This window comes from Solea senegalensis, linkage group LG8 (assembly GCF_019176455.1).
Source record: "Solea senegalensis isolate Sse05_10M linkage group LG8, IFAPA_SoseM_1, whole genome shotgun sequence".
NCBI lineage: Eukaryota > Metazoa > Chordata > Actinopteri > Pleuronectiformes > Soleidae > Solea > Solea senegalensis.
Window position 1 is genome coordinate 13,637,500 of NC_058028.1, and position 25,094 is coordinate 13,662,593.

General features: G+C 41.0%; 1 protein-coding gene across 1 annotated transcript; it reads left to right on the forward strand.

The window, feature by feature from the left end:
- The first annotated feature begins 131 nt into the window (after window positions 1-131).
- Window positions 132-20,063, forward strand: LOC122773439 (collagen alpha-1(XXVI) chain). The gene is made up of 14 exons (XM_044032140.1): window positions 132-1,247; window positions 1,525-1,647; window positions 2,786-2,889; window positions 13,019-13,080; window positions 13,736-13,862; window positions 14,186-14,284; window positions 14,384-14,515; window positions 16,788-16,871; window positions 17,247-17,290; window positions 17,394-17,456; window positions 17,892-17,927; window positions 18,640-18,684; window positions 18,789-18,873; window positions 19,270-20,063. The coding sequence occupies exons 1-14, from the start codon at window positions 1,072-1,074 to the stop codon at window positions 19,407-19,409; spliced, it is 1,320 nt and encodes a 439-aa protein (XP_043888075.1). The 5' UTR covers window positions 132-1,071; the 3' UTR covers window positions 19,410-20,063.
- The last annotated feature ends 5,031 nt before the right edge of the window (window positions 20,064-25,094 follow it).

Consider the following 25,094-nt stretch of genomic DNA (forward strand, 5'->3'; position numbering starts at 1 on the left):
TTTCCTCACACTGGCCCCTATTCTGATACAAGAACAAGGTCATTCTGTAGCAGCCTTTAACGTGGGATCAAAGGATGTCAAAAGGCAACAGTGTGAAGAGGTCCAGCTGAAGTATGAATATTTAATTTATATATGTTGTTATATATTCGTGTCGTGATATGATAGAGCACATAACTGGAGTAACAGATAGCTCACAACAGCATGACTCATCTAAAATTACTGCTACTTATTTTTGTTAAAATGTTTCCCCACAAACAAATTACACTCAGCTGTTTTTACTTAAAATAAAATATGTGCAGAACTTCTTACTCACGTTCTGCTCACACACAACAGTAGTGATGCAAATGCAAGTGCTCAGTGAAGCATATTATGATATTACGGCTGTATGCGTTGTATTGGAATGTGTAAACTGACACTGGAACTATTCTTCAAGTGTAAATAGACGGTTCACTAGCGGAATTAAAATCTGCTATAGCTTATTAGTTTGCCATTATAGCTTTTGATCATGTCAGAAGTTGGTTGAGTAACCTGATATTTGACAAAGTGGTGAAAAAAAACACAACAAACGATGTCTGTCTTTGTTACTGGCTCTGTGGGCTGAGCATAAATGCATCAAAATAACTCTTGTCGTGATTCACGGAAGCTTCATCTAGAATCAGGGTAATAAAAACAATGCTACAGTTGCGTAAGAGCGTCAGTTTGGAGTGGATTCTCGTGGTTTTCGTGCGGGACGAGGCACACTTTTACGCACAGTCTCACACTCAGCGCGCTTTTACGCACGCTGGATATTTGACTCCTCGGTACTGTATGTCAAACCTCAGGAACCCACGTTATTCTATAGGAAGAGGCTGTGTGTCACTCATTTTGAGCTCATGAGAGGATCAGTCTGTTTGTAGTCGGGAAGCCTAGATGGCCAACTCTTTAACAGATCGCTTATTTACATAGACTCTTTGTGCGCACGTCTTCCATTTACTGTATCTGTGATCTTTCAAAGAGGGCTTTACTGTACAACCTCGGGATTTACTTGAACGCCGTCGACAGGCATTTATATCAGGGATAAAACAAGAGGAGATGATGGGTTTGTCGTTGCTCTTCGCGCTGTGCGTGTGGATAACTTTAATCTCTCCTTCGATGGGAACAGGGTTTATTTATCACTTTCCAAGCATCACAGTGCAGCGGCAGCGAATCAAATCGGAACAGAGCGGCACCACCGGAACACCAGGTACCGGGTCCCGTACCCAACTCAGGTGAGCACAGCTGGGCATGGCACATTTTCAAAATCAAATTATTGTCACTTCCAAATATACATGCGAAATATTCTGCCTCAGAGATCAGGCACAAAAATTACCATCTATTTCAAAATGATTTAACCAAAAATGTTGCAAAGAAATTTGCTTGGATGCTGCAGAATGTTAGACTCATAAGTTTTCGCACCATCATTTGAATGTATGACAACTCCAATACACACGATTGTTATTCTATGTAAAATTGTAATTATTGAAACTATTTTTGTGTGTGTTTCAGGAACTGGTGTCAGTACACTGTTTCCAAAACAGTGACCTGTCAGGTGCACAATGGGACAGAAACCACTGTGCAGAGAGTATTTCAGGGCTGCAGATGGCCTGGACCCTGTTCCAAAGTCGTCAGGTACTGTAGCTCACAGTCCTTGCTCACCATTGTCTCCTTCTTTTGTCTGTGTGGTTTACTGTTTGGCTGTTCAGAATCAAGTCTAAGGATGCCAGGGGAGGATTTTGTGGTTTTTTTGTGTGTCCATAAGAAAATCAGACTTTTAAAACCAGGTTCCTAAATGAAAAAGAAGAAAGTCCTTACTGCACTTTAAAAATTACAACATTTATCATCATTCAACCACTGGTTAAAGTTCAATACACACAATTTTGTTCGCGTCAATGCACCAACTGTGATTGGTTTGTTATGTTCAGCTGTTAAAATCAGATGTGTGTACATGCAGGAAGAGTTGATGATGTGTCACCTGTCAACCTCCATCATTGGCAATAGACATTCCATTCAGGATTGTTGACATGGCAGGGCAGTGGCTAGAACTGTTGCCTCACAGCAAGAAGGTCATTGGTTTGAATCCTGATTTAACCAAGGGCCATATTGTGTGGAGTTTGGATGTCCTCACCGTGTGCATGTGGGTTCTCTCCAGGTACTGCAGCTTCCTCACAGAGTCCAAAAACATGCAGTTTTGTGATTAAGTTAATTGAACACTCTAAATTGACCCTAATGAGCAGACCAAAGTAGGGAACAGTAAAATGAGAATATTATAAAAAAGCGTAGATGAGAAGGAAAAACAGGGACAAGAAACGGGTAGAGGTGAGCAAAGAAGTCGTGTCAGTTACCAGGAACTGGAAAGAGACGATGATAGAAGGGTTTCAGAATAAGAGAATAAATGCATTACCTGTGGATACCAATGGGAGGTTGTTCATACATGAGAATACTATATAGTTGTATTTAAACATTTCTCTGTGTGAAAATGTTTGTATAAGCAGCAGCTAGAGAAGATCAAGATAATGAGATGTATTTTATGTTTTGTGGAGTAGAAATGACTGAAATAAAAGGTATTCATTCAAGTTAATGCATGTAATTGCAATATTCCCTTGTGAAATTCCTCTACTGGTCATTTACTCCTCTCTAATTTCCTGTCTCCACTCATCTCTTTGCTGCTGAGTCAAAGCAGAAATAAAATAAATATCTGTCAGTTGTTTGTGCATTTGTGCATGTGCATATGTGAGTGCGTAGTCAGCTGCCGTGTGTTGTTCTCCAGCTACAGGACCCTCATCAGGCCTTCCTTCAAGGTTGCCTACAAGCAAGTCACCGCACTGGAGTGGAGATGTTGCCCAGGGTTTGTGGGAGAGGAGTGTCGGGAGGGTGAGTTTCATGTCACTGTTTTTGTTATTTTCCCCTTTTTTAACATGACGCAACTTTCTCATAACTTTGACAAAGGAATCGCATACTGGGTAGTCTGTGAAATAAAGGCCACATGTTTTGCTCAAACCCATCTGTGTCTCTTTAGCAGCACCAGGCAGCCTTTCCCACATAAGTGCTCTTTTATGTTTTGTGGTGTGTAGTTGGGCATCTTGCTAATCGTGCTACTGTGCAGCTGTCGGCTTCTATACGTGACTGTGAAGTTGTTTTCAAGTAGGAGTTTGGATTACGTTTGGGAACACCGATTGCATTAGAACAGCAGTCAAAAGGGATCCTCTACCTTTTTCTTTTCTAACTATGTATTTGAGACACTCCTTTGCCTGTAAGATGTAAAATCACAATCTCTCTCTGCAAAAATGTGTGTGGGTTTGTGCACACACACACACACACTTATATTACTCACACATGCAGTTTAGCCTGAATATCACTGTGGCTGTTCTGGTCAAAAGAATGAATGAAAAGGAACAGCCAGCTTGTAAAGTGGGAGGTAATCTGGTTTTGGCATTGGGCAGCACCATTCCTGGATAGCACAGACCGCAGACTCTGAGCCAGTGAAGACCAACATTTTCAGCCACCACAGTCAGCATCAAGCCACAGAGTGCGAGGGTGGACGGTGATCTGATGTTATGGCTGCCATAACTCAGCTGTTTCTATACAGTGCATTCAGAATATAAATTCACTCACTTTAACTCCATAACCAAGTTGACATTTAGTTCACGTGCCTTGCATTTCTCCCCATCTACAGTACTTTGAGATGTTTATCCACCTTTGTATTCAGTTGACTGGTCATGATTTTGGAAAGACACACACCTGTTTAAGCTCTCAGAGTTTACAATGCATATCAGAGCAAAACCCAAGCTTTTAAGTTGGAGAGACATCTTTAAAGAAGTCAGGGACAGGTTTGTGTTGAGGCGCAGATTGAAATTTCAGATTTCTGCCACAGTAGCCACCATAATTCTTGAATGGAAGAAGTTTAAAGTGACAAGAACTCTTTACTGCTCAGTCAAAATAAGCAAACAGAATTATAACAAATGTGTAGAGAAAAATGAAATGATCAAAATTCTCTCTATTTAAAACATCCATGATTGACTTTTTTATGTGTTGGGAAATAGAGCAATTGGCACTTCATTGAAAAATACAGACTTTTGTACATTTGTCCAAGGTTAACACTTACCTCAATGAGCAAGTTTTGCCTATTGGTAATAATTACCATCTTGTTCCATTTTACAAAATGATTCCTTGTTGCACTTGGACGAGTCTGATTTACCATGAGTTCAGAAAACATGCATTAATATTAAAAGGTATGAACACATGCATGTGGACATTATCTCGGAGACTTTAGAAACCATTGTTTGGGGGATATTATTCCTCGCAAAGATTAATACATCGTTATATCCGCCGAGTGTGTAATGCTCGAGATTATGGTTCACTTGAGACCAAAGTGGTTGCATGAGTGTGAAGAAGTAATCTTACTGTTTATTTAACATTGGCTGAAATGTTTTTGCACGTTCTAATGGCTACAGTGCAGGAGAGAAAATCGCCTCCATATGGAGTGACACAGGGCCAGTTTGGACTCTGTGAGAAGACTTTAAAGACAAAGGCTGATGTCGGAGACAGTCGGCCTCATACTGAGGTGAGGCAGAGCAGGCAGGGCGTGCTGTGTCAGAGTTATAGAAAGAAAGGAGAGGACACCAAAGGGAGAGAGTTGGGACCACAGCACATAAACAACAAGGTGTTAGAGTTGGCAAGACACAGACTGCTATACATAGCACTATTTAGGGAGAAGGAAATAGAAAAGTGTAATGAGAAGTGGTTTTATCCCACAGGACTCCAGCTGCTGCAAGCTGCCTGGACGGCAGTAGAGCAGAGAGCCGGTTCTGTGGGAAAATGGCCCCACTGAGATTAATGAGCATGACACGTTTTAACATACGTGACCGTGCTAAGATCAGACTGCACACATGAAATACAAAGTCTGCACGGTTCTCCGCGTGTAGGTTAACCTCTGTACAACAAATTGAAGAAAGATGCAGCAAATCTTTTCTTTGGTTCACATGTAGACATGTCTGAGGGACTCATAATTGTTTCATATACTTACATATGTATATACATATTCATTATATTAAACAGACACACAAGTGGTAACAATTTTCTCCTCCATGCAAAGAAGTTGGGGGTTTTTCTCAGAAATATCAAAGTTTTCTTGAAAGTGTGGATAATTTTTTGGGTTGGTAGCAGAAGTCTGTCACCAGGCCAATGCTGTACATGAAGGTCGAGTAGCAGAAAAGTTGCAGTGAGGCTCTGAGCCAGCAGTTTTATCAGAGCAAGTGGGGACAGCCTTAGCCAGTGAAGATGACATCACCTCTGGTTTTAGTTTGATGAGATTCTGGCTCCACTTCAGAGGTTCCTGTGGCCCCAGAGATGCAGAGACGGGGCAAAGAAAGAAAGCAAGAGTCAGAATTTAAGTCTGTGTAAGCTGAGGTGTTCCGCCCTCCTCCTTCTCCCACCACTTGTTTTCATTTTCTACCTAATATGTCATTTTATGCAACATGACATAGTCTATTGTTATCATAAATTAAAACAGCCTTTTATGAAGGGGATTTGTGCACACAAGACTGTATAGAAGCCAATCTTGCATGGCAATCATGCACTCATCATCATATTTAAGATTCTGTCCTTTTCCCTAAAAATCAGACCAAAGAGAGGTTTCACAGCACAAATTGTTCACAGCTGAAATATTTAGGCAAATATTTAATCCGTTTATCAATAGAAAAATATTCAGTCTTAAAATTTTGATTTGCCATTTTACAAGCAAAAAAAGCTTCGGACTCATTCCAGTCTCTGATTTGTGAGGCTTTGCTGCTTAGTCCAAGTATTTTCTGTTTGTTTTGGCTTTAACAAGTCCTCTAGTGTGTTTGTGTGCGACTCTCCTGACACACTGAGACTGAAACTGCTTTTAATTTTGTCCTTTTAAAGTATAAACCTATGACGCTCTGAAAAATCGTCACACTCATGGCCAAACTCCAAGGCCAAGCAGGTCACAGAGGCTGGATTTTTCTGCATCTGCTAATGGAAAGTGGGTGTTTTCTTGAATACATTCAGTTGACACCCTGACCCGTCAATATTTCTGACAGTCTGGTCTGTGCTGGCTATGTACAGTGCATTTGGAGACTTACACTTTGCTCTCAGCAGAGCTGTGCTCACACATGACGGCATGGAACATAGTTGGGGGGGAAATGTGTTGGTAATTTTCCTGCCGTTGGCCCTTGCCCCCTCCTCCCTGCTTCCATCACAGCAGCACCCCATTGTCTATCTGCACACACGATCACATTAACAGTAGGCATTGCGGGGAGCGTCTGTGTATGGGGGAGCATAATCTTAATGGAATGAGTGCCAGGACCTCCCCTGGTGAGAGAGGTAACCTTTAATGTCATGCAAAAGCCCAGGAAAAGAAGTTTAATGTAGTTTAAGGCTGGGTGTGCCAGAGTTAATGGTGATTTTCATTTCAGAGGTGAAAAAGGGTCCAATGCGATAAGTTGTTAATGCTGCAGCCATGAAGGTTTCTCCCCTGCAGCTGGATGAGAGGGTAACTCTACTAAAGCCTCGTTGTACGAGAGATTATCTTAACACCAGCTATTTTATATATAATTTTTCTGAAATACTTACATTTTTTCATCTCATCGTGTCCATGCTCATTCTTGCATCTATTGGCCTCCTTATTTTCTGTATTTCTGCTCACTGTCTCCTCCCTCTCCAGATCGCCCTCTCACATCTCTTTGGAGTAAATTGATAAACCAGAGTCATCTGTGGAGATATATATACAACGGGTCTGACTGATGTCTCTGTTACATCCCTGGTTATGCTCAAATACAGGTCAAATAGTGACTTCTGACCTGCTGGAAGCTGCAGGAAAGCTCAGCTGTTTCTGGTTCTTGTCTGATCTTCGTGATGGATGATGCTCTGTTCACGCTTCTTGTGAGCTTTTTTTTCATTTCCTCACCTCCTTATCATCGTCTTCTTCCTGTCTCTCAATGATATCTTTCCAGGTGTCCTAATGTCTTTCTGTCTGTGACTTTCCACATATGTTTATTCAAAGTTAAGCTCCACAAAGGTTCTTAGAAAAAGGTTCTTGGGGGTCAAAGAGAGCCAGATGTTTCTCTTTGGTTGGTTGGTGTAATCTGCAGGTTTATGTAGTTTGTATTTTGCATGTTGTTGTGAGATTCCTGCTCATGGTTGTCAGATTTTCTTAGCATCAGTGGCTTGACAATGTCCCTAAGTTGTGCACGAAACTCAAAAAACCTCTTAATAAGCTTATTCTCAAAATGTTTGTACAGCGTGTTCACACTGGAAGAGTGAGAAGCTAACACTGATTAAACATAAACACCTCAGCCTTTGGCTCATGGGAAACTCTGTAATTTTGGAAGTTCCAGTTTTGTCATGACATTCATGTGTTCTCATCTCATAATTATAATATTTCTGATATGACTTATTTGCTGGGATATTCTGCAGCTTCTTTTTTTCCCCTCTTTCAGCTTCCCCGCCCTTTCCCCCCTCCATTTCATTAGACGCTGCTGTAAAACCATTTGAACCTCAAAAATGTCGCCCTCGTATCATCCAATCACAGAGTGATCATGTCTCTCCTCACCAGATTCACACGACATCATCACAATGACTCTATGTCTGTGCATCAGCAAGGTCATCCGTCTCGCGCTGTGACTGATGCGTTGCTAAGGTTTCCGCATCAGGGCAGCAGTTTGCGGTCACATGATGCACTGTGGTGGTATGAGAAATGACACAGGAGTTCTCAGGGAGGAAGAGAAAAGAGTACAGAACAACACTCTTTTCACCACTTACAAAAAACCTATACATATTGCACATATGGCCCAGAAGTATTGCACAGAAGTGGTGTGACCTCAGTGATTACACATGAGGGAAAAGTCAGTGACCAAATCTAACTTTGTATGAAATGACTACATCGTAATGATATTCGACAAGTATTTGCATTTGTTGAGTTGAGTTTATGTAACAATTGTGTGGCCTGTCTGATGGCATCATGGTGAAAAAGACTTAATGGTCCCAGTGTGGACATCTTGGTTTTCAAAACATGTTTTGTTCACTATCCTCCACCAGCAACCACAGTCAAAGTGGGTGTGTGATTTAGTGAGCAAGAGAGTTTGTGACATTGTGTGTGTGTGTTCTTGTGTGTGTATCTTTGTAAAGACCAAAAAAACCTTACAAACCATACGGAGTGAGGACATTTTGGGAAAGTGAGGACATTTTGGCTGATCCACACATTCTGTCACCCCTTAAAAGGGCTTAGACTTGGTTTCAGGGGTGGTGTTAGAAATTGGGGCTAGGGAATGTCTTATTTCTATGAATGTCTTCACTACGAATGCCGCGCAGACGTGTGTGTGTGTGTGTTGTGCATGTCTGTCCAGTGCCAGCTGTTCTTCATGCCAGCAATAGCTGACTTGGGCTGACAGACAACAGGCTATTGGGATGCAGCCAGCTTCCACAGGGGGACTGCCGTATGCAGGCACACACACACACACACACACACACACACACACTTGTTTGCACAGCATTTGTAGTGAGCACCCTCATAGATATAATGCATTCCTTACCCTAACACAAAATCTAACCTAAACCCACAAAAGGTCTTTTAAAGATGTGAGGACCAGCCAAAATGTCCCCGCAAAGCTACAAATACAAGAAGGAACAAACACACGCGCACACACATACACCCACAGACATACACAAACTGGCAAGTTGTGTCTGTGTATCTTGGAGTTGTGACAGTGACTCCAGCTGGTCCAAGAAGATGTATCAATACATATTTTTTTCCCCAGACAGACAGAGCAAATATTTAGTGACATCAAAATATCTCTCTCTCTCTCTCTCTCTCTCTCTCTCTCTCTCTCTCTCTCTCTCTCTCTCTCCTCTCTCTCTCTCTCTCTCTCTCTCTCTCTCTCTCTCTCTCTCTCTCCCTCTTACACACACTCTCACAAGAAGTCAGTGTTCATACCATATAATAGGTTCTAAAGAGGCAACAAATACAGGCACACACATGCACACACATGCACACACGCAGGTGATTTCTTTTGTCTTCATCCAGGTCTGTTGTCAGAAGTGTAACCGCAGACTGACGTCTTGCCAAAGCATCCTGTGTTGTCTTGTACTAGATCACACAGTGATGGCAGGAATGATTCATTAAACAGGTCGGCGCTTTTATAGTTTGCCGCAATGACATATGCTTATTGTTTTGGCTCTTCTGATGCTGAAATGAAAACGTGTCTACCAAGAGTTTCTTATCTTTTTTAATACTCAGATCTTTGCCTGGAGGTAGAATCGGATCAAACCTCTCCATGTCTTCTCCGATCTCTGTTTTCATTGCGCAGTGAGACAAACACCAATGCTTCTGTGCCAAATTGTCATATAATCACTTTACACAGCACCCATCAAAGTGATAGTTTAATTAATTGCATTTCAGGCACATCTGTGAATCAAATTTCTTTTACTCGCCTCCTTTGTATTATTTTTAGCAACCTTTTATGAAGATGAGAGGAGTTTTATTGTGTGATATATTTGAAATAGCCCCTCAAAGATAAATGCATATATGTTCTCCACTTTGAAGCAGAAAAACTGCACTGTTCTTTGATGTTTAGTTTGCTTCCCACTAAAGACAACATTATTCTGATTCTTTCCCATGAGCTGAGCACAGTCCAAGAAAAATAACCATGTCTTATGTTGCCATGGTGTAATTATGAATCCAAATAGACTCCATAACTGTGGTCTCGTTCTAAACATCAGCTCAAGCACTGCAGAGGTTTGGTTTTCTAACCCAACATAATTAAATTCCAACTGTAGAAACAGAAAGTCCCCGCCACCTATAGAAAAAAATGAGATGCTGTTATTTTGCTCTGGTTCACAATTATGTTGGATGGTGGTGTGTGTTTATTGCATATTAAACTATGACTGGCTTATTTCTAGCTGTACTTGGACAAGAGCCGAAGACTGGACCTGTTTAAGAGTGAAGTATTGAGCCAAAGAAGCTTCCTCTTTTGGAACAAGGTGCAGAAATCCAACAGACAAGACCGATAAGCTAATTTCTCCACGTCAACTGACTCACAGAAAAGCCGCTACAAGGCAGCTTGCTTTATTCTTTATTAGAATCCTCATTAGTGCTAGTCTCCCTGGGGTCCAACTCTCTGTGGCTTCTTGAAATGTTGAATGAAAAACCAAATAAGGCTGTGTCCAAAATTCCAAATTAACGACTGCTCCATGTGAAATAGACGCTCATTATTTCCAAGTTACTGGTAAGCAGTAAATAAAAATGTCAGGCACTAATAGTAATGTTTTTGTCACTCACCACTAGAGGTACAACATGATCATTTGTGTGCCTGAGAGAAGTTTTGTTTTCTTCCATTCCACACTTTCTGATGACACCATGTTTTAAATGATCGTGCACATTCATTCATTCATCAAACACTCAAATTAAATGGTGGACAGTAACAGGTGCTACTTCCAGACCTGGACTGACAAAGTACGGATATTTTATGGAATTTGCCTTTCTCTCATATGAGCAAATGAACATGGGATTGCCTGGGTTGTTGTTGTGATTTGGTGCTATACAAATAAAATTGAATTGAATTGGAAAAGTTACACACATGAATAGTGCATATCTGAAAGCAGCTCTACACAGTAGACTGTATATGAAAATAGACACTGGAAATTGCCACCAAGGAAGTCTTGGGACTGAAATTGAGCCTACTTCTCACTTGATTTATGTTTTCTTAATAATAGCAAGATAATTGTCTCAATTGCTTCTTTCAGGTCTTGAGCTGACAGTGGCACCTGCTGAGTCACAACATTAATTAGCTGAAAAACATCACACAGTAACACAGATTGGTGTTGTGTATATAACAGTGGCAGAGGGTGGATACTTCCTCTGTGGCCCGTGATAAATAATTGTGGAGAAGATGAAGGCATATCAACTCATCGGTTCTCTCGCAGAGCAGAGCTTGTGATCGCCCGCAGTCGTGCTGTTGTGTTGTGAGTGGATTTGATGTCCATATCGCAGTCACTGAAGAAACCTCAGTGCAGTCAGGCACATTAAGCAGCTCGTGTGGGGTCATTTTGATCTTGGTGGTTGAACAGGCCTCAGTATTTGGGTTGACGAATCCCAAGGTATGTGGTTTTGGTTGAACTGTTGATTGTTGTTTCCGTTTGTGGCTACACTCCAGGACGAGACTGTGGATGTTGAAACAGGGCACCCAGAAACCGCGCCCACATAGTCTGATACACCACAAGACGTGATGGAAATGATTACAGACACATAGACATGGCACAGACTTCCTTGTTGTCCTATTTCAGTGAGACAGAAACCTCAGCGGCTGCTGTTAGTGACCTGTGTGTCGCGGTTGGGTGCGATGATTTTAGCAAACCAGAGCTGTTTGGGTTTTTTTGTTGCTAGTTAGTTATTTATGAGCACCAGTTGTTCCGCATTCTATGTGTCCCCGCTATGACCACAAAGTGGGTGGGTCCCATTGGAGGGACGGACAGCTGACATTCCACAGTTCATATGAACCATTGACCAGAGGGAGGCTCAGATTTAGAACAAATACAGTGCTTTTGTATGTAGCTGTGCTATTCTTTCTTGGATTTTGGGTTACAGTTCATGTAAAAACAACCCACAATTGCTGCACAGCATGGCATCAGGTATCTGCGGTTCAGTGGTCGCTAGAATGGTATAATTTCTGAAAGAATTGACCAAAGTTTGCAAAACAGACTGAAAATAACAAGAAAACTTGGTTGCAAACAAGAAATTTAAACCGTCATATAAATACAATGAGGGAATCTGTGGAAAAAATAAGAAGGAAAAAAGACCAAACCAACACGATCTGTGGAATCCATCCTCAAATGATTTTTCTACTTAAATTTTAAATTATGTGCATGGTGCCCCGTAAGGAAAAGGCGCCTTTTTACATTTCACTCTCCTGTCCAATAATTAAATATTTAAAAAATATCTTGATGCAATAATCATCAAACTACTTAGAAATAAAAGGAAACCCCCCCAGGTACTGTTGAACAAACTGAGATTGTTAGATTCTCTTCAGCTCCTCAACGTGTTCTGCCTCAGATTTGCTGTCTTGGTAAAAAAAAAAAAACAAGTTCACCATGTCACTCCACGCCTCCGAAATAAAACAGTTGAGAATATATAGTTTAAATTACAATTTATATCAGTATCATTTATATCACTATCATTATTTGTCATGTTTTTATTAAACATTACTCTTACGTAAATGCACAAAAAACACAATATCATCAGCCTGTAAGGGAATTTTATCAACCAAGTATGGTAATTGTCATGATTTAAAGTAAACTGTAAATTCTTGACCTTTGGAAATTTTACTCTGTATGTGTGTCCCAGGTATTATTTACACTGTGGGGACCTAAATCTGTTTACACGGTCACATTATGGGGACTTTTCTTCCTTATGTCGACAAAAAACAAGTTCCCATAATGTAAATGATGACATTTCAAGGTGATAATGTGCTCTGAGTTTATGAAAACCAGAATGTGTTTGTTTATCCACGTTTCCTTGTGCTACACGTGGTTATCTTGGTTAAACTGTGAGTGTGGGTAATACTGCACATTGTATAGTAGGTCATCACTGTGAGAGGATGACAGACACAAAACGTGCTGAGTCAGGAGGTCAAGAGACAAACAGGTGTGTTTGTGTGTGTGTGTGTGTGAGAGAGAGAGAGAGAGAGAGCTAGATGAGAGGTGCAATAATATTTATACTGCGAGTATGTGACATGATTTGCTGTAGAAGAGATTCCTAATAAATTCTTGGGGCTGGTTTGATGAGTATTGTTCTTGTGTTTCTTGGCTTGACCTGCTCAGTGTCAGTGTGAGACAGGTATTCCTGACGGTGCCAGGAAAAAAAACAAAAAAACAACAGAAATGTAAGGGGGGCAAATGTGAGGAAAAGACGGAGAGTAAGCAGTGACATGTATGCCTGCTGCTGTAATGTGGAGACTAAACACATCCTTGTCTGCTTCTTTTCTTACAGAGTGTATGAATTGTACCAGCTTCACTGACATGAGCAGCAGAATATATGCAATTGAATCAAAGGTAAGGAAGATTCCCCTGTGAGAAGACTGACGACATGCCATTGTCATGAACGTGACTTGATTGACGTGACATGAATTATGGGCTGGTGTTTGTAAAATGCAGCAAAGTCAACCATCTCTCCCCTGCTCACTACAGTAACATGTAAACAGATTAGATTGGTCACACCTAAGTGGTGGCTCATGATTCAAAGCTCAAACTTAGGGTTAGGTTATTAGAACCTACAGTTATTATCAGTAGTTTCCAAACTCAAACTATACTATTGTAGGACAGTTACATTTGTTTTTTTAAGTCTTCTTAACGGATCTGCAGTTCGGCATTGTTCGGTTTCATTCTTGAGTGAAGAGTGAAACCGCACTCATGTCGCACTCATGATGCGCTCTCTGACCAATTAGTGGCCGGCAGTCTGTCGACATCACATTTTAGTACCTGCTCAGCTCAAACATTGGCACCCAGAAGAAACCAAAGAGAAAACAGTAAAGGCCAGAGGTCGGCATCTCTGCAGATGGAAACACCACGACACACTTCTAGTGGCTCATTAAGGATGACTGGCAGGGTTTATTGTTGGATTAAGCTATACTTGGTTTCCTTTCAGAAAATGCTGCATTCTCTACTGTTAACTGAGTGCAGACGTGTCTGAAACCTGTTGTTCTTCCAGATCAGGCTTTTAGAAGAGGGACGTTCCTCCATGCCCACAGTCAACAGTTTACCAGCAGGTTCAACTGACAATGAGGTGGACGCACCTAAACCCACCCCGGTTGGACCACCGTCACACCTTCCACCAGGTACCAACACGCCACCAAAAATGTGCTTTCTAATGTGTTGTGTTTATACTGAAAAACAGTTTGTATCTCACTTAATCACTAGTAAATGCAGATCAATAATATAATAACACCTTTATTTTAAGAGAATTTATCTTTCTGCTTATTAGAAATAACAAACATTTGACCATAGACAGGACCGTAGGCTTTTGGAGACGTATTATTCTCTTATTATCTCTGAAACAATTAACTCTACAGTATATCTCAACTTCACACCTGGTGGTACTTTTATTACTATTATTAATTGTACATTTGGTTGTGACTGTCTCTTCTTTTTGGTGTACCAGGGGGTATAGGGCCTCCAGGACCCATTGGACCTCCAGGACTTCCTGGTTCTGCAGGACCCGTGGGTCCGAGTGGAAAACCAGGCGTTCCTGGACCCATCGGTAAAGCGTCATCATCAGACAATGAATCTCTTTTAAATCTGCAACTGCTTAATGCCACTAATTGATTGTTTTTCTCTTTTTGTCTTCAATGGTGCTCAGGACCAAAGGGGGACAGAGGTTCACCTGGAGAAATAGGTCTCCCTGGCCCTCCTGGTCCACCGGGTCCTCCAGGGCTGAGCAGCTCCTTTCCTCTACGACTACGGGGTGATGTCTTTCAAGTCCACAACGAAGGTGTGCAGACTATTCCACTTCAAATTGAATCCGTCAAATCAAGACTAAATTGTCCTAGATGAACTGAAATGAGAAACAGATCGTACGCACATGATTCATTTCTGGCCCAAAAAATACGCTTCAAGCATTCAGTTTCCATACAGTTTAAATTAATGCCAGAACCACAGGTTCATTCTTACAGTCACTTCAGACACTCACAGGCCTCATGCATGCATGTATGTTACAGTTATTTTAAGGTGGTGCAGGTGGAAGCACAGAGAATAAAGCATATAGTAGCTAATGTTTAAATGAGAAATAAGGGTCTTTTGCTTTAAGTGGCTGACTTAACGGAGAGAGTATTGTTTTTGTTCCCAAGGACGTCTGGCTTAGGTTTATTTTAATTCTTTCCGTGTGTTTTGCTGCCGCTGTGCCACTGTTTACTGCAACCTCATTTAACACTACCACCAACAACGTCGCTAAATACCAGCGTATAAATCTCAGGAATAGCTCAGGGACTGAATCAGTTAGGGAAACATGTAAAGGTATTTTTCATTCATCGTATCCAATTTAACACAGCTCACTTCTTTCTCTGCTCTTATACTGCAGAGAACAAAAGGATGGACACAGAAATACGCGTGATGCTGTTATATTGACAAAATGGACAGAATACACTGAAAAAAAAAAAAATACTTTGACTGGTAACACCTGTGTCTGTGTTACCAGTCTGTGCACAAGGGTTACTTTAAGCCCTTGGTTTTACCACAGGGAGGCAGTATTAGTCCATGCTGTAATCATTACCTCACAAAGGCTTCTGGCTCTGATTAGGTGTTTGGCTGGCTCTGTCTTTCTGAGCCCAGAACTGTGTCTGCGGGTCTGGAACTATGTAGATTTGGGTCTGTGGGACTGTGTAAGCTGAGGGGGGCCAACTGGCTGTAAATCAGACCTAATTTGTTAGCTGTCAGCACAACAGTCTGGGTTTTGGGAAACAGGCGCTGGCTCGCAGCCAAAAGCTGGGTTGGCTACGAGGGAGGACATAGTCTGCCACTCATGTGGAGTTTCTTGGGGAAGCAGCCAGACTCGGGGAGACTGAAACATTAGAAAATTAGTTCCAGATAGAAATGTGCTCTTTCTAGACCCTGTCTGTGGACTGGAGCCATATTGTAACAGCCCCCCCTCTCAGCTGAGTGAAAGACTGACCCTGAGCATATGGTAAAGTGGAAAGGAAGTGGAAGTGTGGCATGATCTCAAACAAAATTATACTTACAAGCATATTTTCAAATATCCTACACGCTGAGAACAAAGCACAACTTCCACTTCATTCATGTTTTTATCCGAGCATTTACTGCTCCATTAAACCGGACCTCCTTCAGACAGAACAGCTGTTCCTGTCCATCACTTGTCACAGCAGATTTAGTCCTACTGCTGACTGCCGATGAAAGTTGTGCAGCCTGAGTGTTGACCCTGGATGTCTCAACTCTTCTGATAGTCTGAGAAAAAAGACTTGTATCCAACAAACTACAATTTATAAGGCATTTTGGAGATCTAATAAAGCATTTTATAGACATGGCACAGATGTGTCTGTAACTGCAGGCCAATGTGGAGTCACAGAGTCTGTTTCTTTCATGCTGTTCACAATGTTTTGTTTGTGTCTACATCAAGTTATAGATTAAAGTTCACATTTGTCATCTGAAATTCAAGTGATCACTCAAAATCTTACTCACCTAAAATTCTTACACATTTATCACAAACTCATGCTGAAATTAAATGACACCTACTGTATGTAGAACGTCGCTTTTAGAGGACAAGCTGGAGCTTTGGCAGTGGAGACATTGGGATTAGCTGTGTTGCAGCCTGGTAAATAATCTCAGTAAATGCATAGTGATGTTAAATGTAAACAATAGTATTTCAACTTTTAAGATATTTATTAGGAAGCTGGGGACAATGTTATTAGGAAGGACAGGGAATTCAAAATTCTCATGGACCCTCTGGTATCAGGGCTGCTTAGCACAGTTTGTGTTACATTTGGAGCAAAGGTTAGCTCAAACTTCTGCATAAAGAATGAGAACTGGAGCACCAGATATATTTTCAGCCTTTAAAACAGTGCAAACACAGGTGCATTTTGATCCTACTGTGTCTTCATTGAAGTCAACGCAAACAAACATTTGAGTAATTATAGACAAACCTAGCTCAGGTATATAAGTGCCTTCAGATAGTTGAACAAGCAGGGCTTCAAAATAACAGCGAGGTTAAATCAAACTTTCTGTTTTAATGTTTTATGGTTTTCCCCCTTCAGAGGAGATCCCTGCTCATCCAGCTCTCCCTAATCCTCAGATTACAGTGGGTCCACCTGGTCCAACAGGTCCCACTGGACCCCAAGGTATGGATATAAGATTTGTCTCAATGGTTAAAAGAACATAACTCAGAATCTCATGACCTCAGTCTAACACTGACACATCTGTGTTGTATGTTTTTTTTCTTTCTTTTAAACCTGGTAAGAAACATCTCTACACATATAACACATGTCATACTGGTTTACAGGAGGATGTGAAATAAGAAAAGTATACACCGATAACACGGCATCAAGATCAAACCAGGAACCTTCTGATCACTGAAAGACCTCTAAGATTATAGATCAAGAATTTATTTTGTAATCTCTATTTTTTACAATATAATCACTTCACTGAATTAAACCGAGATCCATTTATTGAGATAAATGTGATGTTTTTTGTGAATGGCACCACTTGATCTGCAGGACCACAAGGACCTGCAGGGATACCAGGCCTGCCGGGACAAGATGTGAGTATCTGTTACTGAGAGCTGTCTCCTGATCAATAAAAATAATGAATGTGTCTCCAGTGCAGTTGCATCTCTTTCTGTTATCCTGTGTTTCTGACATTAGGGTAAGGAAGGCCTCCAAGGAGCGTCTGGGTATCTTGGGCCTAAAGGAGATCCAGGAGAAAGGGTAAGGCCAAAAACCATCACCGTCAGTGTATTGGCAGACAGACTGCACATCCTGATGATTCTGTTCAACTATCAAATGCCTTTTTTTGTTCCATGTTTTGTAAATTGCCCTTGCTGTCATGCAACCTTAAACACATTAAAGGTGAGCAGGCTGCTCTTCAAAGAGTCTCTCTCCAAGCTGTGACTAATCCTCCTCTTTCTCCCTCGTCCAAGGCCAGGCCTCACTAATCAGAGCGGCCATTTCAAGTGACTCTCTAGTGGGCCTCTGCCTTTAAACCTGATCCTCTTCCTCGACTAGCATGAGTTTAGATTGGAGATCTAGTGAAGAGACAGATTAGCACTGAAGACAAAGAAGACAAGCTGGTGAGATGTGTGTGTGTGTGTGTGTGTGTGAGCAGGAGTCCATTGATATTCCTCTGCTTTTTTTTTTTTAAAGGGACTTCCAGGTGCGTCAGGCGAGCAGGGCCTTCCTGTAAGTATGTTATTTTGTCGTCACCTTTTACTGTGATTTACAGTGATTATGCTGAGATTACTTTAAATGTATGATATGAAATACCTACTGCAAGGGTTCCCTCCATCAAAACAACAACAATCGACCGAGTTGTGGTCAGGATGCAGCATGGGATTTGTTGTCTCCTTTAGTTCTTCGTACAAAATGTCTATTACCTTAAATTGAAATACAGGGTTTGATTTAAAGTGTTGGAGCTGTTTTGACTCATGTAAGCACACTACTCAACAAAGTATATAACATTAGTCCGGTCATTTTTAGATATTTTAATGCAGAAATGTTACATAACATGTATTTAACCATGACCACAAACACTACTTGCATATACAGAACTTTTAACTCACATTCTCATCCCTTCACTGGCTACCACTTCATTTTAGAATACGTTTTAAAGTCCTGGTTACTACTTTTAGAGCTTTAAATAGTCACACTCCTTCATAAATTGCTGATCTGAACCTGGCTTTTAAAACAAGTTTTCCCGTTTTACGTGTTATATTACTGTTCTGTATTGTGGTTGTTTGTGTTATTTTATTCTATTTTTATTATTAAGTGCGTTGCTATTTTATATCTGTGAAAGGTGCTATATAAATAAAATGTACTTAATTATAACCTAAACCTAACCTCAGAAACACATGAACAACACAGAGATGTTTGATTATTGTACTGTGTTACTCAGGGAGCACCAGGTCCAAAGGGAGAGCCAGGAGCAGGCATGAATGAAGTAAGAAACAAGTGAAGTTTATTTTTATCTTTATTTATTTTATTTTTGTTGTCCCTGTGGAGCTCATTTGAAAGATTATGTGTAAACACGATGGTTCTGTTCAGGGTGAGGCAGTGCAGCAGCTACGAGAGGCGCTGAAGATCCTGGCCGAGAGGGTCCTGATCCTGGAGCACATGATCGGCATTCATGGTGAGGAATAGAAACAGAAATGGAGGAAAACCTTATTATTGTCATTATTATTAGTATTATCAGCGTTATTAGTGTTATTATTTAAAGCAACTGTTATTTATCAACACTTATAATAAACTAGCCTTTCGGTTTACTTTGGACATTTCATTGACAAACATGACGTCTAAAAACATCACAATTGTATTATATTAATTTTTCTGATTCTCTGATACTTCTTATGGTTTTGTGCTAAACTCATCACCTTCTGACTCTATAGCTTCATACTTTACGCTGTGGTATCACAACACCAGAGCACCAGGAGTGTAGTTTTTCAAATTGTCAAACTTTTCCTGTCGGGAGAATCTAAGGAAAAGCACTTTGACCACTGTTTCTCTTGTCTTTCTTGTCTTTAAACAGACATCTCTGAGGGATCTGGTTTTGGCAGCATTTTGGACCCACTGTCTTTCTCTGCCACGAAGACCAAACGTCTCCAGCCTGTCCTAATCACTCCTCACACTCCGACACCGGGGGAGAAACAAAGACAAGCTCCCCTCTAAAAAAAACAAAATCATCATTACTTTATTTTTATTCTAATAGATATTGCATATTACATGTCCTATTTGTTCATAATGTTTGAATTTCTCTTTTTTTTGTATCACAAATGAGTACTTTTGTATAAAAAAAAAAAGAGTTCTTTGCAGACATGAGATGTTGAGCATTTCATCTGTTGCTTCATGATCTCAGTCTCTCTAACCCTTGCAGCCGCAGCCCCCACCTGGTGTTGTACAATGAAATATAATCTCATTAAGTGGGATGAGTGTTTTGGCACTATCCTTCCCTCAAAATAAAGACTGCTCCCGGCAGCTGGACCTGTACTTTTTAGTGTCAAACACACTGTTGGAACAATCTTGAGGTTCATCTTTTGTTAGCTTGTCAAATACTTTTTTTTTTTTTTCCACTTTGTCTGTCTCTGTCTCGCGCCTTGTTAAAGCTGAGGTACGACATGACGGGCTGCCAAGACGATCTGTTGAACGTAAAGTGAGGTGAAGTGAATCACATCTGGAGGGAGAGAGAGAGAGAGCACATCTGGAAAGCAAAGGGAAGAAACGCTGAAACAGTTGAGTTTTGGCCTGCGAATCGGAGAACCTGCTTGGCTCCAGTAAACCTTCATGTGAAATGGCTGGTGGAATATTAAAACTGACAGGATTACATTGACTGCTTCATAAAATGCCACTGAGATTTCTTTCCCAACTGATAAGGTTATTGTGTAATAAGTCAGAGAGACAGCGCCTGTTGGTCTCTGAATGTGCCTACGGCTGATCCAATATTTGTTTTCTGCATCACAGGGTCCATATGTTAAAGGAACTATTCACTATTTATTATCCACATTTTTGTCAAGAGTTAAATGGGAAGTTTGTTTTCACTTGCCTTTGAAGTTACAGCCAAGAAGGAGTGTGATAGCTTAGTTTGTTGGCGGAAAAACAAAGGGTAATTCATTTTGTGCTCATGAGCAACATATTATATGAACATATCAGCCTCTGATGTATATGATGTGTATATGATCAGCCAGCTTTTGTGCTTTGCATTTCCACAGTTTCCGTTCCATCCATATTATCCTCCAAGTGATGGTCGCAGGGGGTCGCTGGTGCCAATCCCAGCTGACCTAGGGTGAAAGGCGGGGTACACCCTGGACATGTGTCAGTCCATCACAGGGACACACAGAGACACATTCTCACATTCCCACGGACAATTTAGAGCAGGAGTCTCATACTGAGAGGGGGGGGCAATGAACAGCTAGTCTGGTCAATAGAGGGTCTGTCGATTGAAAAAAAAAAAAGCTCAAAATAATATAATATTTCAATATGATTATTGTAAAAATTAGTTTGAAAATAAAAGTGTTTTGATATGGAATGATAAATAGTATAGAAAAATCACCATATAGAGCGATTTAGTGTGTCAGTTGGTCTATATCATGGTAGGGTCTTCTGATGTATGCTGTTTTGTTGTTTGGTTTAGGTAAGTTTATTTATTTCATTTCATTCACAAATACAGAAAGAAAAAGTCTTGAGTGAAAAGGTGAAAAGGAGCAGAAAGAAGAATAATCTCATTTACTCTGCCCCTTTATACCAAGCGATCATCATAATCATAAAACAAAATGACAATAGTATACGCAAATTAAAACAAGTGAATATAATAGTCATAGTCTGACACAGCCACTCACTTTACTCATGTCAAGACAAACAAGCAAGTTATTCAAATTGAACACATTTCATTGTATTTATTTAATTTGTAAATGTAATTTGTCTTGTGCATGTGTTATGTGTAGCAGGCCGTTTGTAAAACATTGTACTGTATATTTATCCGTGTCGATTGTCACAGTAACACTAAAGTCACAGAAACAAAAGGGATTCATTTTCGAGACGCGACTTAATTGCGTGTAATTACATTCACACCTCCTGTGCGAGCACACCTTCACAGCAGGAGGAGACTGAAGTTTCTCTGCACCTCTTCCTCCTCCTCCTCATCATCATCATCATCATCCCCCGTAGCTTGTTCAGTGAGTCCTCTCTGTGCGTGATCTCACACCCTTTTTTTATTGCAGTTACATAGGAAACGTTTGTCTCACTTGTAAAGGTAAAGGATTAATGCGCGTTTCTTTCTTTTTTTTAACATTCATAGCTTCTCTGACAAGGAGAGCTGTCAGGCCTGCACAGAGAGGGATCGTGTGCCTGCTATTATATCTACAGACAAAAACAGAACTGCTTTTTTTGCCATTCAATCATCTGATCAGAACATTGCGATAAGTGCAGTTATGTATCATTGTCATATATCCCACTCTGGCCTCTTTATGCATCCTTTCATCTATGCTATGCCTGCCTGTTTCTGTCTGTTTCCTCCCTCCCCTCCTCCCCCTGTCTGTCTCTCTCCCCTTGTTTTCCTGTCTGCTGAACAGAGACGTGTTGATATGAGGCCCACTTCTGCACAACCACAAGGGAACAAATCTCTGGAGTTTTTGATCAGCTGCAAGATCAGACATGTCCGTGGCTCCCTTGCGTACACTCCAGTGACTGATCATGCAGCATAATGGACACGCACAGACAGCCAGAGATGCACACCCACACATGTTCACTCTCTGTAGATCATACAAGCATGGGCACACACACACACACACACACACACACACAGAGAGAGACTGTTGTCCGAGTGTTTGCTCTGCTCACAGTGGGGTGGCTTGTTTGCTGGACACAAGGGAGAGAGAGAGAGAGAGAGAGATGGTGTGTCTGATTTCCCCTTTCTTGCCCTTTTTTTGCCTTTGACAGTAAGATGGATGATTGCAATCACAGGAACCATCAGTGAGACAGAGTGGAGGTCTTTGGGGCAAGGAGACACAGCCATGGGAAACCAGCCGTCAGATTACTGCACAACGCTGCCATGGGAACCCTGTGCTGTTTATTTGTGTAGGGGTTTTGTTGTTTCATATGCAACCTCCCCTCCGCAGCCTTTTTGATGTACCGAAACATGAAAGATTCCTTGTAAAATATGTGTAGACTGCGGCAGGAGGACTGTGTTTACGTTTCACAACACAGCGAGACCTACTGTAAGTCAATATGTCTCCTCAAACCAGTGCGAACGCGACAGATTTCATAGTGATTAGACTGGTCTCTTTGATCCCTTGAGAGAATGAGAGGCAGACTTTTTCGCTCCCCAGTCAACGGATGTTTTTAAGAGAAACATCTGTTGCTGTGCAAATGAGATTACTGTGTCTCTAGCCAGGGGCCATGTAGGTTATGAATGGTGCTGTTGCTGAAGAGGGGGCCTGAAAAAGAGCTGAGAATGATCTTTGTAATAAGCCGTAGCTCATCGTTAAGGGGTTTAAATCAAATGAAATTGCCCAAGATTCTGGGGATTCATCAAAGCTCACCTTCAGCTTGTTCAATGGTATCACCACCATCGGTACCTTTGAATCTCTGTCTCATATTAATACATCCAATATTTCACCTTGTTGCCAGGCAACAACTCACCTCAGCTTCTGTAAACTTGTCGGCCTGTGACTCAAGGTGATATTTCATCCCACAGAAGAGATACGGGGAAGAAAAATGAGCGCTTCCACGTCTATGACTTCAAATTCATCGTGACCTGTATTTCACTGACCAAAAATATGCATTATCTACATCCCGGGGAACTTTTGGTTAATGATTTATGTTTTGGCAGTACATGACACTAATTCATTATTATCAGAGTGATGAATTGTCATGAGAGGCATCACAAGCCACAGAGTAATCTCTGCAGTGCCCGTGCAGACTGAAGAAAACCACACACTCACTCCTCGCTCCTTCTGCGTCACAAACCTTGAAGGTGATGAGAGCGAGAAGTTTCCTCTGGATCACTTCCTGACAAAAACAACTGTTCCTGCAGCAGACATAAGGCACAATGATGACTGAGATACAGGTGAAACCTTTCAGAAGTCTGTTTTTATGCAGCTTTTCCTTCAAAACGGTTATTATAGTATTATAACTATTATAACTTTCTTATAATAACAATAAATGGAGCGTAAAGGGAAATTCCAGCTTTTTTCAAACAGGGGCCCTGTGTTTATAAATGTGCTTGTGTTGCCTAAATGAATGATGATCTACTGGACTGATCCCAAAACTTCCATAAGTGCCATTCATTCACTTACTAACACTTGTAAACATCAGGCCTGACTGGAAAAAGCTGGAATTCCCCATTAACTTAAGATTAAACTTAAAAACCTAAAGCCTTAACTAAAACACAGCATGAGTAACGGACCAAATTCACTTAAACAACACAATAAATATAAATGTTTGGAATTCTGTTCAAATTTATAGTCATAGCCTTGCTGCTATGGAAGGTATAAGAGAGGAAATAGGATGTGAATTAGAAAATCACTTAAACCTTTTTTACAACATGTTCGGTGAGTTTCTCCAAACATGTTATGGAATAAGGTTGTGCACAATGTCTGACACTGACACTGACGATAGACATCAAACACACAATAACCTTGTATCAGCTGCTAAATACTTAACCCAGAGCAGCAAAAGAATCCCTCAGATTCTCTTTTATATGTTATTGCACGAAAATGTCTTAGTTTTAATTCCGCTAATGTTTATTTCTACAGTATGTGATGAGCATGTCGTGTTGGACAGTGTTCATTAGGACTTGTGTTTCTATGAAAAAAAGGTTTATAAGCTTATAAGTGTTTATTTCTCTGTCCCTTTTGCTGACTAATGCTGAGTATAGTGAGGACCACTGAGCTCTCGGTTCCTGGTTTGTTTGTCTGTAACTGACATGACAAACTTGTTCACATTTGAAGCCAAATTCACGTGCGACAAATGTGTATCAAACACGACGATAAACAGATAAGAATGATGTGAGAAGCTGCATGCTTTGTGTGGGGAAAATGAATCCTATGGATGAATGAGACATGGTGTGCTTTATTATAAAAACACACATCCTAATCTCATTACTGCAATATATCCAGTAGAAAGATTCTGCGACGGATCAAAGTGCTCATGTTTTTCCATTTTATTTATCATTTGACTGCATTGGTTTTCTCCAGTTTCCTCCCACAGTCCAAAAACATGCAGATTTGGTGATTAGGCAAATTGGATACTCTGACTTGACCATATGTGTGAGTGTGAGAGTGTGTAGTTGTTTGTTTGTGTCCCTGTGATAGACTGGTGACCTGTCCAGGGTGCACCCAGCCTCTCGCCCTATGTCAGCTGGGACTGGCACCAGCAACCCTCATGAGTAGGATAAAGCGGCAGAGGATGAGTGATTGAAGACATTGGTTAAATTACAATGACGTGATGTCAGCACAACACAAACACCTTGGAACATTAACACACATTGTCGCTCTGAGGTCAGATGATCAGCTGCTCAGATACAGTCAGGATGGTATGATTTTACTCCGACATGTTCACGTTCACCCCTCGTGAATGAATGTGATGTTGTTATAGATTTGTGGAGTGTGGCTGTGGAGGCTGTCTGAGCGCATTACCCCTGACAGACGTCAGTGGATCCAGCAGCTGTCGCAGCATCAGCTCATTATGGGGCGTAATATTATTTGCTGCCACTGTCCCTGCAGGACATGTTTCATTTGACAGTGTTAAGTGTTAATTCTGTGTCTGGGCACTAGCGGAGGTGTAAATTTAAATGATCCACATCACGGCTCCTGTTGTCTATCAACTCCTATGACTCCTGAGGCACACACACACACACAC

Excerpts from the sequence above, each read along its gene's own strand:
- LOC122773439 (XM_044032140.1), top strand. The coding sequence starts at position 1,072 with ATGATGGGTTTGTCGTTGCTCTTCGCGCTGTGCGTGTGGATAACTTTA. Across the intron at positions 17,928-18,639 it reads CAGGCGAGCAGGGCCTTCCT|GGAGCACCAGGTCCAAAGGG; the intron begins GTAAGTATGTTA and ends TGTGTTACTCAG. Across the intron at positions 18,874-19,269 it reads GCACATGATCGGCATTCATG|ACATCTCTGAGGGATCTGGT; the intron begins GTGAGGAATAGA and ends GTCTTTAAACAG.